Source organism: Bubalus bubalis, chromosome 4, assembly GCF_019923935.1.
Source record: "Bubalus bubalis isolate 160015118507 breed Murrah chromosome 4, NDDB_SH_1, whole genome shotgun sequence".
NCBI lineage: Eukaryota > Metazoa > Chordata > Mammalia > Artiodactyla > Bovidae > Bubalus > Bubalus bubalis.
Genome location: NC_059160.1, coordinates 127,878,480 through 127,896,254, shown reverse-complemented (window position 1 = coordinate 127,896,254; position 17,775 = coordinate 127,878,480). Strand labels below are relative to the sequence as shown.

The window sequence follows — 17,775 nt, the reverse complement described above, 5'->3', positions numbered from 1 at the left end:
TGTTTCACATGTGAAAATTATTACTACTCATCTTAAGGTAATCATGATGCACTACTTTTTTTCCCCTGATACTGTGTTTATGACCCTTTGTGGGTCTCTGTTTTAGTGTAACCGAAGACTGCTTGGTACCTATATGCTGTGGATTGTATGAACTCTTAAGTGGAGTTCTTCTCATCCTGCCTGATGTTATGCTGGAAGATGTGATGGACAGGCTCATTCAAGCAGATACACTTTTAGTCCTCGTCAACCACCCATCACCTGCTGTACAACAAGAAGTTATTAAAGTAAGGGCAAATACTAAATATGTTGCTTTAATTTGGAAGAATAAATATATGTGTACTTTAAAGTTTGAATATATGTATTCAAATAGACCTGAAATCTTATTTTATTCTTAAGCATCATGAGCTGATATAATTTGTTACTGCTTATCCCAATTTTTATATGTATTATCATCCAATTTTAAGCCTTCCTCCATATATTACTTTGTATCAGTGTATTTTTTAAATCTACTACTTAGAAGGAACGCATAGATCATTGGAGGTCTCTCCTGAGTATATTATTGTCAAATGTTAGACACTTAACTTCAGGTTTAAACTCAGATGTCACCTTCTCAGAGAGATTTTCCCTAATCATCTTCTGTCTAGCCCTGCTCCTCATTTGTTTTATAATAGCATCCTAGTTATGTCTTATAACTACCTTTTTAATTTATGTACTTTTTATTACTCTCCCACACTGAAATATAAGCTCCATGAGGGTAGGCATCTTGTGTTTGATGTATAAAAGGTCCTAAGTACATTATTGAGTGAATAAAGGTTTGCTATGAATGGTTCCCATTAGGAAACAACCCTTTGAAATGGTCTTCAAAGAATCCCACTGTTTTAATTTGATGTGGGACATTGTGTAAGCAGTCTCAGTTCAACCCAGTAATTACTTAGCTTCCATGTCATGTGTAAAACACTGGGCTAGTTGCTCTGTGGGATATAAAAGGGAATAAGCCCCTGCAGTCAAGAGTTTATAGACCAGTGTAGGAGAGAGACATATACACAACTAAGTAAAATGTAAGAGCTTCTGTGATGGGTGCTTCAGTGGTAGTCTTAATAAAGAAGAATGGGAGCATAGGAAAAGCAAATAATTCTGATGGGGGAACAAGGGCAGGATTCATGCAAAAGCATTCATAATTTTGTATTATGCTGTAAACTTAGAAAGATTTTAAGTAGGGCAGTAAAGAGATGTGTGTTTTAGCAAAGAATAGTCTTATCACCACTGTAAGGGAGTGATCGCAGGGGAAAGAGGTGGGAGCACTGTGTTCGCAGGCTTACACTGTGATCCAGGGGAGAGATGATGAGTCCCTGATCTGGGGAAGTGGGAAGTCAAAGGACTGACAGATTTGAGAGACGTTCCCTGGAATAGAGGAGACAGACTTTGCTAATTACACGTGGGCAATCAGGATGAGAAAAGCCCAAAGTGAGATCAGCCTTAAAGTCTAGGAGGATGGTGCTTCTGTGCTCTAAGACCAGAACCATGAAAGAAGTGAGTTTGGAAGGAAAAATAATTACTTTGATTATATACATGTTACATTTAAGACGCTGGGAAAGAGTAAAAATTTAGGCCTATGCTTAGAATAAATAAAATGTCAGGAAGTCTAGAAAAATACAGGTTTAGGATATATATTTTTGTTCTTTGAGAGAAAGCATTGTACAGTGTTGACTAATCTTTCTTTTTTCAGAATCAGACACAAATGTTCTACTTATATTCAACTAAGGCTACCTAAGACCTCCAAGACAGAGCATCATTGGCATTCTATAGTAGTCAGAAAGTTTTAGGTTTGTTTGTTTTGCTGAAGAGGTGGCCCTTTTTTTTTGAGCTTTGTATGTTCTATACACGTGAAGTTAAACAACTTATAACTACAGGTATAGAACACTGTCTGATTTGTATATGTTATATAAAACTTTAATATATTATCTAAATTGTATTAATTTTTTTCCTTAGCTATTAGATGCATATTTTAATAGAGCATCCAAGGAACAAAAAGATAAATTTCTGAAGAATCGTGGGTTTTCTTTACTAGCCAACCAGTTGTATCTTCATCGGGGAACTCAGGAATTATTAGAATGCTTCATTGAAATGTTCTTTGGCCGACGTATTGGCCTTGATGAAGAGTAAGTGGATTCTTCCCTTCACCAGAATTGGGGATCTTTTTTCTTAAATGTAAAATTTATTAAACTGACTCTTAAAATTATTCTATCACTTTTAGAAAAAATCTGCTAGAAGTCATTTTCCAGGTAAACCAGTTTATTATTTTCCATGTGATATTCTTTTTATAACTTCTTCCTTTGCATTTCATTCACTAGCTAGGCACTGAAAAGAAAGAAATGCTGCATCAAATGAAAGAAAGTGATATTTAAGATTTGGCATACGGTGTTAACCTGAGAAGAAGGTGGCCCCCGTAGTCTCAGCAGCAGATTACATGAGGGATCCATAGACAAGCTCCGAACTCCCCTCAGGGATGCTGGTTATCTGAGAGAAGAGTAAACCAGCATACCAACTCCTGAGCTTTGACCTGGCGTTATGCTCATGGATTAATGAATAAGTGCAAAACTTAAAGAACATTTTTCTCCCAAGCCAAAAGTTTGGCAGAAATGTTAAGCTGTTATTTCTATATCTGATAAAGTAGAGAGAAGTGTGTCTTTTTATTAAGTGTCTGCTACTTGTTTGCAAGTAGGCCAGTTCAGACATCAAGGAATTGACCTATTAATTGTAGCATCGACAATATTGCTTTTCATTTGCATAAGCTTTTGGCTTTTTCAAAGCAATTCTGCATCATCTCATTTGATTCTCACAGCAGCCTTGAGAAGAAAGTAGACCAGGTATCATCACACACCACTTGACAGATAAGGAAAATGAGGTGTAAAACACATCAATAACTTCCCTCCATCAGTTCAGCTCAGTTCAGTCACTCAGTCATGTCCGACTCTTTGCGACCCCATGAACTGCAGCATGCCAGGCCTCCCTGTCCCTCACCAACTCCCGAGTTCACCCAAACCCATGTCCATTGTGTCGGTGATGCCATCCAACCATCTCATCCTCTGTCGTCCCCTTCTCCTCCTGCCCCCAATCCCTCCCAGCATCAGGGTCTTTTCAAATGAGTCAGCTCTTCACATCCGGTGGCTAAAGTACTGGAGTTTCAGCTTCAACATCAGTCCTTCCAAGGAACACCCTGGACTGATCTTCTTTAGGATGGACTGGTTGGATCTCCTTGCAGTTCAAGGGACTCTCAAGAGTCTTCTCTAGCCCCACAGTTCAAAAGCATCAATTCTTTGGCGCTCAGTTTTCTTTATCGTCCAACTCTCACATCCATACATGACCGCTGGAAAAATCATAACCTCCATCACAGGGGCAAATAGTATACAGGAACTCAAAATCAGATCAACAAAATGGCCAATTTTGCAATCATTTTTTCCTTATTTCATGGTTAGTTGCTTCTAACATGCTCTTGTGTATTATTTATTATAGATTTGATCTGGAAGATGTGAAAAACATGGGACTTTTTCAGAAGTGGTCTGTCATTCCTATACTGGGACTAATAGAGACCTCCTTATATGACAATGTGCTCTTGCATAATGCTCTCTTACTTCTTCTCCAAATATTAAATTCTTGTTCTAAGGTAGCAGATATGTTGTTGGATAATGGTCTACTCTACGTGTTATGTAATACAGTAGCAACCCTGAATGGATTAGAAAAGATGTAAGTTTAAATCATTGTTTAAAACTACCTCTGATTAACAACTTTGGAAAAGAAAAAACTTTAGTAGCAAGTTACTTTAAAGCATTTGATATTCCATAATATTTTCAAAGAATTTCTTTCCTTCAAATCTGATTAGATTTGAGAGGGTATATTTTCCATCATTTTCAATAAAGTTTGTTTTTTTTTAAAAAGATATTTATATGACCTACATTTAGGTATTTAGAACCTGAAAACAAGGAACAAATTTGTGTGTGTGCTCAGTCGCTTCAGTCATGTCCGATTCTGTGACCCCTCTGTCCATGGGATTTCCCAGGCAAGAATACTGGAGTGGGTTGCCATTTCCTTCTCTGAGGAATCTTCCTGACCCAGGGATCAAACCTGCAACTCCTGCATTGGCAGTCAGATTCTTACCACGTGAGCCACCTGGGAAGCCCCTGAACAAATTTACCTGTCCTCAGATATATTAACTAAGCTTCCACTGTGGTCTTATAGAAAGTATTATCCCCCTCTGGAATAGGAAATTTTAGAATTTGAGAGATATAATAACTTGTTGCAGATCATATAGCTAGTAAAGAGAGAACTTGAGGCTGAATCTTCTCACTTCAAAAGTCTCTGCTTTACAGTCAACATACTCTCCCACTTTTCCTACCCACTGTTTTCTCCCACTGTTAACTACCATACTGAATTTCTTTTTTTAATTTATTTATTTTTAATTGGAAAATAATTGCTTTACAATGTTGTGTTGGTTTCTGTCATATATCAACTGAATCAGCCAGAAGTATACATATGTCCCCTCAGTCAGAAGTACATTGGCAAATGGTTGCCCACCAGATTGATTAACAATTTTGAAAAATATATCAGGAGGTTATATTTTTATTTGGGTTTTGTGCCTTTGGTGTCCTCATTTAGGATATACAGTGTAACATTTTTATTAGCGTAATATTAATGTTACAAATCTTCAGAAGCACCATCTTACTGCATGTTAAAGTATTAAATATTAATATACTTTTGCAGAGAAGGCAGAGCATATCCTCGGTGATTCTCTAGGCCCGGGAGACTCACTAGGCCAGGGAGACTCTCTTGGTACAAGAGAGAATTCGTAGTCAGCTTAGTTCAGTTTTCACTGGGCACCTGTCTTATTTAGGGTCTGTGTCTTGTGCAGATGAGAAATACAAAGTATTGTATTTCCTCAAAACGTCTAGTCTTGATTACAGTATAGTACATGAAATTGGTAGAACTTGGAAAGAGTACCAGCAGGCTCCTTCTAAGAGCTGTTTGTTACTGCTGTTGTTTTAAGTAAATTGTGCTTACAGAATGTCCGTACACGCTACTCTATTGATTGGCCTCAAAAGTTACCATTTCTAACTCTTGCTTGATTTTGAAAACATGGAATGGGGAAGCTTAATATCACACACTGAGGTGGATGATCAAGGTTAAAAATTGAGGGACAGAAGTAACTAATTCATATTTATTAGGTACTTATAAGTGATTAATGTGGGCTTCCCAGTGGCTCATTGGTAAAGAATTTGCCTGCAGTGCAGGAGATGTAGGAGACACAGGTTCAATCCTGAGTCAGGAAGATCCCCTGGAGGAGGGCATGGCAACCCCCTCCAGTATCCTTGCTTGGAGAATTCCATGGACAGAGGCGCCTGGAGGGCTATAGTTCATAGAGTAGCAAAGAGTCGGACATGACCGAAGCAACTAGGCACACATGCGAGTGATTAAACCTTTGTCTCTTTTAACCCTTAAAATAACCATACTTTGTGTAAGTGGGATTCAGAGAGGTCAATTAATTTATTCAGAGTCACCATCTTTGAGAAGCCTCGGAATATACCTCTTCATGCCCATAGAACCTCTGGTGGCTGGGAACCTAGTGGTGCATGCCCACAGTATCTTGTGTTAGTCTCTGTTGTTACACTTACCACCATTTATTGGTTATAGTTATCTGTTCACTTGTCTGGTCCTCTGCAAGCTGAATTTTGACAGGAGTCAAAGTCTGTCTTTTTATCTGTCCCTAGCCTGTAGTTCATATGACCTGCCATAGAGTAAGCATGGATAAATATCAAATGAATGCATGAATGAATGAATGCATGCTAACAGAACAGGAATTTAAACCAATTCTTTTTGCCTTAAATTATTTATTCTTTTTCTTTAGCATTCCTTTGAATGAATACAGATTACTTGCTTGTGATATACAGCAACTTTTCATAGCAGTTGCAATTCATGCTTGCAGTTCCTCAGGCTCACAGTATTTTAGAGTTATTGAAGATCTTATTGTACTGCTTGGATATCTTCAAAACAGCAAAAACAAGAGGACCCAAAGTAAGATTTAATTTTTATGGATTGGGGGGAGCAGTTGTATAATAGCCAAAACTGTTATTAGAGCCTCATCTCTTTCTCTGGCTTCTATAGAGAGAGTGGGTTAGAGGAGAGAAAACTGTTTTACTAATTGTTCACCCTTAACTTTGTTTACTGGCTTTAAAAAGAAGCCTTTTTATCCCTCTGGGTCGTCCCAGTGCAGGGAGGAGGGAGGAGGGTTCAGGATGGGGAACACATGTATACCTGTGGCGGATTCATTTGGATATTTGGCAAAACTAATACAATTATGTAAAGTTTAAAAATAAAATAAAATTAAAAAAAAAAAGAAAGACCAAAAAAAAATAATAAAATAAAAAAAAATAAAAAGAAGCCTTTTTAAATGGCAAAAATTACAAGTGATGCCCTGATGTAATTAATAGCTGGCAACATGTCATTTAAAGAAGCTGCTGATTTTTCTTGCCAAGTAGAACTAAAAGGCTTATGTTGACTAATAATACCCTTTAATTTTCTTTGGTGGCAAATATGAAAGTGAATATGGGGCAGAAAAATGTGAGAATTTCTGGTTAAACGTTTGCCTTCTGTATTAAAAAGCCTATTCTTTTAAGACAATTACATGAAATGAAATACATTTGTGAGCTAGTATTTTTCCATTGAATTTTTTATAGTGATCCTTTGGAAATTTGCTTTAAAGTTGCTTTTAAAGACAGTTCAAAAATGTTTACTACCACCAAGAACCCATGATCAAAATTTTAAAATTTATGTCTAGTAAAATATTATTGACAGTTTTGATATTGTATTAGTATTAATATAAAGGCAACTCGATTACAATCACATAGCTTGAAAACATTCTAGTATCTTCTGTTTTTAGATATGGCTGTTGCTCTACAGTTTAGAGTTCTCCAGGCTGCTATGGAATTTATAAGGACCACTGCAAATCATGACTCTGAAAACCTTACAGATTCACTTCAGTCGCCTTCTGCTCCCCATCATACAATGTTTCAAAAGCGAAAGAGCATTGCTGGTGAGTATTTAAATAATATTTTACTTAATTATAAATAAAAGGGAGTTTGACTCTCCTATATTCTTACATCACTCACATTTTAAAACATTGCTTTGTTTCAGAAGTTAAACTGTCGTGTTTGAGAAGGTTTTCCTCCAAGAGGAGATTATTCTCTAGCTTTCTCTTCAGTGCTGTTCTCATTCAGTTATCCCTTGAGCTCCTACCATGTGCCCAGCACTGAGTTAAATGTTAAAGATGGAAGGATTAAGAAAGACACAAATTCTACCTTTATACCATAAAATGGTAGAGAAATACAGAGGATAGAAATAGAGACCATATAGAGCAGGGCAACCTGATTTACATGTAGGGTTAGGGAAGTCTCTGAGGAAGTAAGGTTTCAATACAAGGGATGAGAAAGGAATTAGAGAAGTCAGTGAGTGTTACAGGCAGAATGAACAGCTGATGTACAGGTGCCAAGGTAGCAAAAAGCTAAGCTTGTTCAGAGAACTGAAAGAAAGCCATGTAGCTGGAGTGTAGTCCTTGATGAGATGGTGCCACCAGGTGAGGTGCTACAGGATGGCGTGGACCAGTTCATATGGGCCACGTTAAGGAGATTTGATTTTATCCTAATGTTCAGTTCAGTTCAGTCACTCAGTCGTGTCTGACTCTTTGTGACCCCATGAACTACAGCACGCCAGGCCTCCCTGTCCCTCACCAACTCCCGGAGTCCACCCAAATCCATGTCCATTGTGTCAGTGATGCCATCCAACCATCTCATCCTCTGTCATCTCCTTCTCCTCCTGCCCTCAATCTTTCCCAGCATCAGGGTCTTTTCAAATGAGTCAGCTCTTCGCATCAGGTGGCCAAAGTATTGGAGTTTCAGCTTCAACATCAGTCCCTCCAGTGAACACCCAGGACTGATCTCCTTTAGGATGGACTGGTTGGATCTCCTTGCAGTCCAAGGGACTCTCAAGAGTCTTCTCCAACACCACAGTTCAAAAGCATCAATTCTTCGATGCTCAGCTTTCTTTATAGTCCAACTCTTACATCCATACATGACCACTGGGAAAAACCATAGCCTTGACTAGATGGACCTTTGTTGGCAAAGTAATGTCTCTGCTTTTTAATGTGCTGTCTAGGTTGGTCATAACTTTCCTTCCAAGGAGCAAGCGTCTTTTAATTTCATGGCTGCATGATTGCATCCGCAGTGATTTCGGAGCCCCCCAAAATAAAGTCAGCCACTGTTTCCACTGTTTCCCCATCTGTTTGCCATGAATTGATGGGACCAGATGCCATGATCTTCGTTTTCTGAATGTTGAGGTTTAAGCCAACATTTTTACTCTCCTCCTTCACTTTCATCAAGAGGCTCTTTAGTTCTTCTTCACTTTCTGCCATAAGGGTGGTGTCATCTGCATATCTGAGGTTATTGATATTTCTCCCAGCAATCTTGATTCCAGTATATGCTTCCTCCAGCCCAGCGTTTCTCATGATGTACTCTGCATAGAAGTTAAATAAGCAGGATGACAATATACAGCCTTGATGTACTCCTTTTCTTATTTGGAACCAGTCTGTTGTTCCATGTCCAGTTCTAACTGTTGCTTCCTGACTTGCATAATGGTTTCTCAAGAAGCAGGTCAGGTGGTCTGGTATTCCTATCTCTTTCAGAATTTTCCACAGTTTATTGTGATCCACACAGTCAAAGGCTTTGGCATAGTCCATAAAGCAGAAATCGATGTTTTTCTGGAACTCTCTTGCTTTTTTGATGATCCAGCGGATGTTGGCAATTTGATCTCTGGTTCCTCTGCCTTTTCTAACATCAGCTTGAACATCCGGAAGTGCACAGTTCACATATTGCTGAAGCCTGGCTTGGAGAATTTTAAGCATTACTTTACTAGTGTGTGAGATGAATGCAATTGTGCAGTAGTTTGAGCATTCTTTGGCATTGCCTTTCTTTGGGATTGGAATGAAAACTGACCTTTTCCAGTCTTGTGGCCACTGCTGAGTTCTCCAAGTTTGCTGGCATATTGAGTGCAGCACTTTCACAGCATCATCTTTCAGGATTTGAAATAGCTCAACTGGAATTCCATCACCTCCACTAGCTTTGTTCATAGTGATGCTTCCTAAGGCCCACTTGACTTCACATTCCAGCCACATATATGAGGCTTATAGTATCCTAAAAATTTTTAACTTGATAAAAGACCTTGACAGTCATCCAGTCCAGCTTCCTCGTGTCACAGATCTACCAAGGCCTAGAATTAGTCACTGCTAGATGGGGCCCCACACCCATCTTTTTGTGTCCTTTCACACCCACTCCTTCCAGGTCTGTGGTATCAGAGATTAGGATAACTTGTTTAAACTAAGAACATAATCTGATAATATTATCCTTGAATATATCCCAGATATGAATTTTTCTTTGTATTTGCTCCATTTTTGTCTCAAAGGTGACTCTACACACCAAGCTGTATTAACTGATAAAAATACTGATTACCTAAAATACTGGACAATCTAAAATGCTATTAAAATGTTTCAATATCTTGCAGGATGAGTCATTAAATCCTATTGTAAGTAATGTTTATAGAGGCTATTTGTGGACTTTGATATATGCTTTCATAATTTAAAAAAAGGTTCAGTTCCAATGAAGGATTCCATTACTCCTCACCTACCAAGACGTCATTTTGGTTCCTATGGTCATCTTCCGATGCCCTTCTTCAATCCAGTAAATCAAGACTCAATTACCTCCTTTTCTCCTGGATCCACTCCCTGGGGGGTGCCTCTTGGAGCAGGTGCAGTAATGGTGCAGGAAGCTGCTCCTGCCTCTTCAGCCTGAGGAAACCTTTCTCAGGAAATGCTTTTCGTAGGATTGAATCACATGTGATGCATGTTTCAAATTATTTTAATAATAAATTACTGAAATTACACTCTCCTTTCTGAGTTCTCCACTGTATTTGACTGATTTCTACTATGTCACTATATACACGTCTCAAAAATAATTTATAAAATTCAGCAATGTTGCTGCTGCTGCTGCTGCTGCTAAGTTACTTCAGTCGTGTCTGACTCTGTGCGACCCCATAAAGGGCAGCCCACCAGGCTCTGCCGTCCATAGGATTCTTCAGGCAAGAACACTGGAGTGGGTTGCCATTTCCTTCTCCAATGCAAGAAAGTGAAAAGTGAAAATGAAGTGGCTCAGTCGTGTCCGCCTCTTTGAGACCGCATGGACTGCAGCCTACCAGGCTCCTCCGTCCATGGGATTTTCCAGGCAAGAGTACTGGAGTGGGGTGCCATTTCAGCAATGTTAATTACCCAAAAATAGTAATGTTCTTGCTAAAACATGATATGCTTTTTAAAAATCTATTGATTATTTTGAAATACAAAGAAGTGAAACGGTATTTGAAAATGTTTGAATATATACACCCTTCTAATTGAGTTTTTCAGAGGACTAAAATTTTTCCAAAGGATATCCATCCTACTAAGCTATGTCACAAGCTGTAGCATTGTTATTTAGGACTTTGAAATCAGAGGTACTGTTGCACTTCTTCAAAGAGGGAAAAACATCACTTTCTCTTAATCACTCTCTTTCCTTGTATAAATTACCTTTGAATTAAATAAAGTTATTTTCATTGTCTGATAATCAAAAAGTTATAGCAGAAATGGTTTCTTTGATCCTTGTTAACTCCAGCACTTGATTTTAATTTATATACTTAAAGGTCCTCGAAAATTTCTCCTTGCTCAAACTGACTCTCTTCTGATGAAAATGCGTTCAGTAGCAAGTGATGAACTTCATGTGATGATGCAACGGAGAATGAGCCAAGAGAACCCTGTCCAGGCGACTGAAACAGAGCTTGCACAGAGGTTGCAGAGGCTCACCGTTTTTGCAGTTAACAGGATTGTTTATCAAGGTAGGACTAGAAAATAAATATGTTCTTGCTCAGATATTGAAATGAGAATAATTTAAGAGAGGGGTTTCCCTGGTGGCTCAGACGGTAAAGAGAACTGGCTAAATTTCAGCTTTTTTAACAGCATTAAAAATTTTTTAGTATCCATACTAGTAAAATAATTTATTGGGACCCAGTATCCTTGAATAAAATTCTACTTTTTAATATGTTAAATGCTGGCCTATACTGACCATTGAAATTTAAAATAGTATAGCACCTCCAATATATTTTTTAAACTTTTCTTTGAAATAGTCATAGATTCACATGCAATTGTTAGGAATACTTCAGAGAGATCCTGTGTGCCCTTTACCCAGTTTCCCCCCCATAGATCTTGTAGAACTATAGTTCAGTATCATACCCAGATATTGACATCACTACACTCAAGAAAAAGAACACTTCCATCACTATAAGAATCTATACGTTGCCTTTTAGAGCCACATCCACTTTTCTCCCACACCCGCCCCTTCCTTAATCACTGGCAACTATCAGTCTGTTCTCCATTTCTGTATTTTCATCATTTGAAGAATGTTAAATAAATGGCATCATACAGCATATAACCATACAGTATGGGTAAGATTGACTTTTTTCACTCAGCGTAATTCTCTGGAGAGTCATCCTGGATGTTACATGTATCAATAATCTGTTCCCTTTTTGTTTTTGGTAAGTAATATTCCATAGCATGGATGTACAGTTTAATCATTTACCTGTTGAAAGATGATCTCGGTACTTTCCAGTTTGGGGCTATTACAAATAGAGCTAGCTGCTATAAACATGTATGTGAAAGTTTTTGTGTGAACTCAGGTCTTTGCTTTTCTGGGATGAATATCAAAGAGTGCAGTTTCTAGGTGGTATGATAGTTGTGTGTTTTGTTCTTGCTAAGAAACTGCCAGACTTCTCGAGTGGCAGTATTATTTTATATTCCTACCAGCAATGTATGAGTGATCCAGTTTTCTGCATGTCTTCACCAGCATTAGAAGTTTCACTGTTTTCAGTTTTAGCCATTCTGATATATAATGTTGGGCTATAACTTTGTGGTTTCAGGGTGCACTTCTACAGGAGCTAATGATTTATATGTTTATGTATGAACGTTAATGCCTATAACAAACACTAAAAAAGCTATGCAAAGAAATATACTCAAAAACAATACAAATAAGCCAAAATCCTAAAAAATTTCAAGTGACACCCATTTTTTTTTAACTTTTCTAATTTATATTTGGGACAACCAGCCTCTAGAGTAAACTGTGAAATTGAACTGTTACCACATGCACAGCATTTAATGGGATAGCATGTTCGGTTAAACAGGTCTGCACGTCTACCTAATGTAAACATCACATGGTCTTCAATTTGTACAAGAACCTTCATGACTTTAATAATTTTGTAGTTTAATTCATCCTCATTAGTAAAATAAAGCTTTAATTTAGGGTTGCATGACTCATGTATGCTTAAATTTCTGCATTGTTTTAGGTGAATTCACTTTCTTTAGTATATTGTATTTTTTACATCAAATGCAGCTATTACCCATTTATATTGTGATAACTGAATTAGTAATTACATAGATTATTTTTGTCACTATCATTTTTAATGGCTCAGTATTAGTGATTTGACTAATTTTTTATTCTTCTTTTAATTCAAAGAATTTAATCCAGATATTATTGACATTTTGAGTACTCCAGAAAGTACAACTCAAAGCAGGACCTCAGCTTCCCAGACTGAAATTTCTGAAGAAAATATTCATCATGAACAGCCTTCTGTTTTCAATCCATTTCAGAAAGAAATGTTCATGTATCTGGTAGAAGGATTCAAAGTATCTAGTGTGAGTAAATTAGTTACATGGGAAATGATCATTCACAAAGAAGGAGTAGAGGTTTTATGTGTCTGTATTCAGTTCAGTTCAGTTGCTCAGTTGTGTACAACTCTGCGACCCCATAGACTGCATCACACCAGGCTTCCCTGTCCATCACCAACTCCCGGAGCTTGCTCAGACTCATGTCCATTGAGTTGGTGATGCCATCCATCTCATCCTCTGTCATCCCCTTCTCTCTCAGGAGTAGAAGTTTCTGTATTACGTGTTTTCAAAATCATATTCTTACACTTTCACAGACTTTTCTGAAACTCAGTCAACTCGAATTTTAATAATGAAGTAAAATGTATTGCTAATTTGCCTTTTTCAGAACTACTCACTTCATGCAGCATTGGTTTTTAAGTCTATAACCCAAAAGCTATTTTCTAATATTATAATTTATTAAATAAAATCAGCATCAGAAAAGAATAGGAATTTGATGATTACTATGAGAGCTTAAACTAATAACCTGTTTTTAAAGGACTTTATTTATAGCTGCTTACTCTAGAGTTATTATTATGGATAATTATGAAGTGCAGATGTTGGCTTAAACAGGTCTAATATCTTCAAAATTATGTAGAGAATTATGAGAAACATCAGGCTCCATTTATCATCAACTCACTTAGGTTTTTGTGGGTCATATATATAGTTGAACATAGGGAAAAAATTGGTCAGTACACTCATAGATAGCAAAGGCTAATCTAATTCTAGCAGAACTCATAAATCATGATTCTGCCAGTATAACTAGATTTTCTTGTCTGCAGGTTCCACTTAGAACTGAGTCATTCACAAAGAGCCCTTAGGACTAGGAGTAACTGGAGAGCCATTTCCAAAACTCAAAATAAACTCTAAAATGTACTAATTCCAATTTTTAAACCAGATAAAGGATATTTGATCAGGATTAGGTTAACCCTTGTGGGACCACCTTCGAAAGCACAGCTTATTTGGTTATTTGTTAAGGGATATTGATGGTCAATTTACATACAATTCTTAATTTGTGACAGTTTTACTCAATATTTTAGTCTTCCCTGGTGTCTCGGTGGTAAAGAATTTGCCTTCCAGTACAGGAGGCGAGGGTTCGATCCCTGGGTCATGAAGATTCTTTGGAGAAGAAAATGGCAACCCACTCTAGTATTCTTGCCTGGAAAATCCCGTGGACAGAGAAACCTGATGGGCTACAGTATATATATGCATGCTAAGTTGCTTCAGTTATGTCTGACTCTGCAATCTTATGGACTGTAGCTCACCAGGCTTCTCTGTCCATGGGATTCTCCAGGCAGGACTACTGGAATGGGTTTCCATGCCCTTCTCCAAGGGATCTTGCCAAGTCAGGGATCAAACCTGGGTCCCTTACATCTCCTGCATTGGCAGGCAGGTTCTTTACCACTAGCGCTACCTGGTCCATGGGGTCGTAAAAGAGTCGAACACAACTTAGCAACTAAACAACAGCAGCAATATTCAATATTTTAGTACTAATTCAAGCCTCTATTACAAATGCTTCTCTTTTATATTGTAAAATCCAGGTAGGCTTATTTACTGTTGTTCTTTGATGGTTCTTTTTTTTCTTTTTTTGCCGTTTAATATTTCCAAACCCTGGGTAGTTTTTTTTTAAGTGTCTTAGGACTTTAGCTTCTTTATCTCTGCCTTTTTAAATTGTGGTAAAATAAGACTTCCCTGGTGGCTCAGACAGTAAGCGTCTGCCTACAATGAGGGAGACCCGGGTTTGATCCCTGGATTGGAAAGAGCCTCTGGAGAAGGAAATGACAACCCACTCCAGTACTCTTGCCTGGAAAATCCCATGGACCGAGGAGCATGGTAGGCTCCTACAGTCCATGGGGTCGCTAAGAATTGGACACAACCAAGCAACATCACTCACTCACCATACATAACATAAATTTTGCTATTTTAACAATTTTTAAATGTACAAATCAGTGATATTAAATCCATTCACATTGTTGCGCAGCCATTACCACTGTCCATCCCTAGGAATTTTTCTGTTATCGGAAACTGAAACTCTGTGTTCATTAAACAGTAACTCCGCATTAGCCTCTCCCCCCGTCCCTGATAAACCACTGTTCTGTTAGTATATATCGCACTTATTTACCCATTCATCCATCAATGGGTATTTGAATTGTTCCTACCCTTAGGCTATTTTGAACGGTGCCACTATAAACATTGATGCACATCCATCTCTTTTAAAACCCTGTTTGTGTGGATGTGTATATCTTCCTAATTTCAACTGTTTAAAAATTCTAGAATAAAACATGTTCCATGATTTTTTAGGGCTGTGTTGGGGTTATTATATTATTGTTTAAGAAATTTGATCCTAATTCATTCCTGTTTTGATTTCAGGCTTCAGGTAAAACCAGTAGTTCCAAACAGCAGTGGGCTAAAATCTTATGGTCTTGTAAGGAAACCTTCCGAATGCAGCTTGGGAGACTGCTTGTGCATATGTTGTCTCCAGCCCACCCTTCACAAGAGAGAAAGCAAATTTTTGAAATAGTTCGTGAACCAAATCATCAGGAAATACTGCGAGACTGTCTTAGCCCATCCCTGCAAGTAAGTACCCCAATACTTCATAAGTAATAATTATTATAAAACTGTACAAATCAAGAGCTGAATTTAAACTGTATTTTCATGCCAAATACCATGAATATAGTTTTCTAACCAAACAAATATTTTCTGAGATCTTTCTTCAGATGCCATTTACCAGAGTCAATTTGTTTAATCTGTTTAATCCCCCTTCCTTTTTCCAGTGTTTAAGAAGTTCTATACCTGAGTTCTTATAAGATCCTTCATAGTTAGTTACTAAATCTTGAAGTGTTTTCTTTAAGAACTGTTTGAAGACTTTTTAAAGCATTATATTATCCATGAAACATCTGTACTGAATGGCTCAAATAGCAGTACATATAACATATTTCAAAAATATTTACAGTCAGTTAAAATACTTGTTGATCATCTGGAATGGTAAAATCAAAATACTCAAGCTGTTTTGGGCTCTATAAATTCTATCACTTAGCAAGCAGTAAATGGAGAATTTAAGTGGTGTAACTGTTCTGTTTAGCGGTTTCTTATGAAATTAAATATACTCTTAGCCTGTGATGCTAAAATTCCATTTTTAGATATTTACCTAAGAGAAATTAAAGCATATGTCCATAAAAAGACTAGTAGGAGAATATCCGTGACAGCCTTTTTTCTAATAGCCAAAACTGGAAATAACCCAAGTATCTGTCAGTGGGAGAATGTATAACTAAACTGTGGTGTATTTATACAATAGACTGTTACATAGCAATAAAAGTGAACTGACTACTGATGCACCCATTAATATGGATGAAGCTCAGAATTGTGGCGTCATTGAAAGGGACAGCCAAACACCAAAGAGTAGGCATTTTATGATTCCATTCATATGAAGCCCAAGAACAGGCAAAATTAAGATATAGTCATGGAATTTAGGACAGTAATTGTCTCTGTGAGGAAGGGGACAGTGAGAAGGGGAATTGAATGGAAAAGGGCATAGGGAAATTTCTTGGACATGCTCAGTCATGTCCAACTCATTGCAACCCCATGGACTGTAGCCTGCCAGGCTCTTCTGTCCATGGGGTTTTCCAGGCAAGAATACTAGAGTAGGTTGCCGTTCCCTTCTCCAGGGCATCATCCCAACCCGGGGATCAAACCCAGATCTCTCACATTGCAGGCAGATTCTTTACCATCTGAGCCATCTGTAAAATGTCAGCCTGGTTTCAAAATCAAAATTGTGAAATACAGCACAGTTGAAGAGTTTCTAGTTTTTATCTCTATAGCCTTCCCTCATTCTTTCCCTTTCCCTGTAGCTTACCATCCTTATTTGGTTTTTATTTGTGTTGGAGGTATAAGCAAATTTGTGACACACACACACACACACACACACGGGCGTGTATATGTATTTTCTCTCTCACTTCTTTATATGAAAAAAGGTAATGAACCATACAGATCCTTCTCACTCTACTTTCTTCAGCTAACAATATATCCTGCAATGGTTCCACAGCAGTATAGAGAGCTCTTCTTGTGCCTTTTTTTATAACTGCCTACAAGCTCTATTCCATCTGTAGTCTGCCTGATTTTTAAAGCTCCAAGCTTCTCTTCTATTGAATCTGGTTAATTCTCCAGCCAGTCTGTGGCTCCTCATCTTTTCTCTCATAACATCTTCACATCCCTTGTAGTCCTTCTGATAAGCTGCTTTTTTCATGTTGTCCCCACAGCATGCAATGCTCTTTCCTCCACTTTGTCTGTCTATATGCCTGTGTGTCCATTTAGCCATGCACCCACATCATATGGTACCACCTTCAAAACCTTCCTTCCTTCTTTTAGTAGGAACTCAGAACTCTTTCTTCTTGAAACTTCAACAAAAATTTTATTTTTACACATTTTGTTATTTTCTAAGAATTTGTGTTTAAATTCAATTCCTTAAATCAGTTTCCTGAGAGCAGGAAATAAGATTTCTATGTGTGCGTGTCTCCAAAAACAACTTTTCTAGTCCCAGAAACTACAGTCAATAAATGATTGATCAGAAGATGTTAAAATGAGTTATTAGAAACAGCTTCAGTGTCTAGGAAAATCATGTTTCTTTGGACATTCAGAATGAAAAAAAAAAAAAATTTCTGATAGTTTTTCAAGATGATTTTAAAATGTCACCGAATACTAAACTGAAATATTTTTAGAGTTCTATCAAGATTATTACCTTTAAGATGCACATATGAAAATATTCTAGTCGTTTACCATTCCTCTTTATTTGCCAACTCTTCAGGCCTTTTACTTGCAGAGCATCTGTTCATTTTTCTCTTTTGGTCAGGTAACAGCTGTCTCCTGACTAATTTAAAATGTTACATTAAAATGTGCTTTGCTATTTTCATCATTGCATATGTTCATCTTATGCTTTTGGGAAACGACATGATGTGATTCAG

The 17,775-nt window shown here is 37.6% G+C and overlaps 1 protein-coding gene across 7 annotated transcripts in view; it reads left to right on the top strand.

Annotated features, from left to right (window-relative positions):
- The window catches only part of LYST (lysosomal trafficking regulator), a 175,453-nt gene that overhangs the window by 98,550 nt on the left and 59,128 nt on the right, over positions 1–17,775 (top strand). For 6 of the 7 annotated variants that reach the window (XM_044942046.1, XM_025284538.2, XM_025284539.2 and 3 more), the window contains 9 exons: positions 107–284; positions 1,990–2,159; positions 3,514–3,744; positions 5,900–6,066; positions 6,932–7,084; positions 9,688–9,846; positions 10,768–10,959; positions 12,630–12,808; positions 15,188–15,394. In XM_044942046.1, the coding sequence (XP_044797981.1) occupies positions 107–284; positions 1,990–2,159; positions 3,514–3,744; positions 5,900–6,066; positions 6,932–7,084; positions 9,688–9,846; positions 10,768–10,959; positions 12,630–12,808; positions 15,188–15,394 (1,636 nt within the window). The remainder of the gene's footprint in view (positions 1–106; positions 285–1,989; positions 2,160–3,513; positions 3,745–5,899; positions 6,067–6,931; positions 7,085–9,687; positions 9,847–10,767; positions 10,960–12,629; positions 12,809–15,187; positions 15,395–17,775) is intronic. The other variant, XM_044942047.1, reaches the window with a different exon arrangement.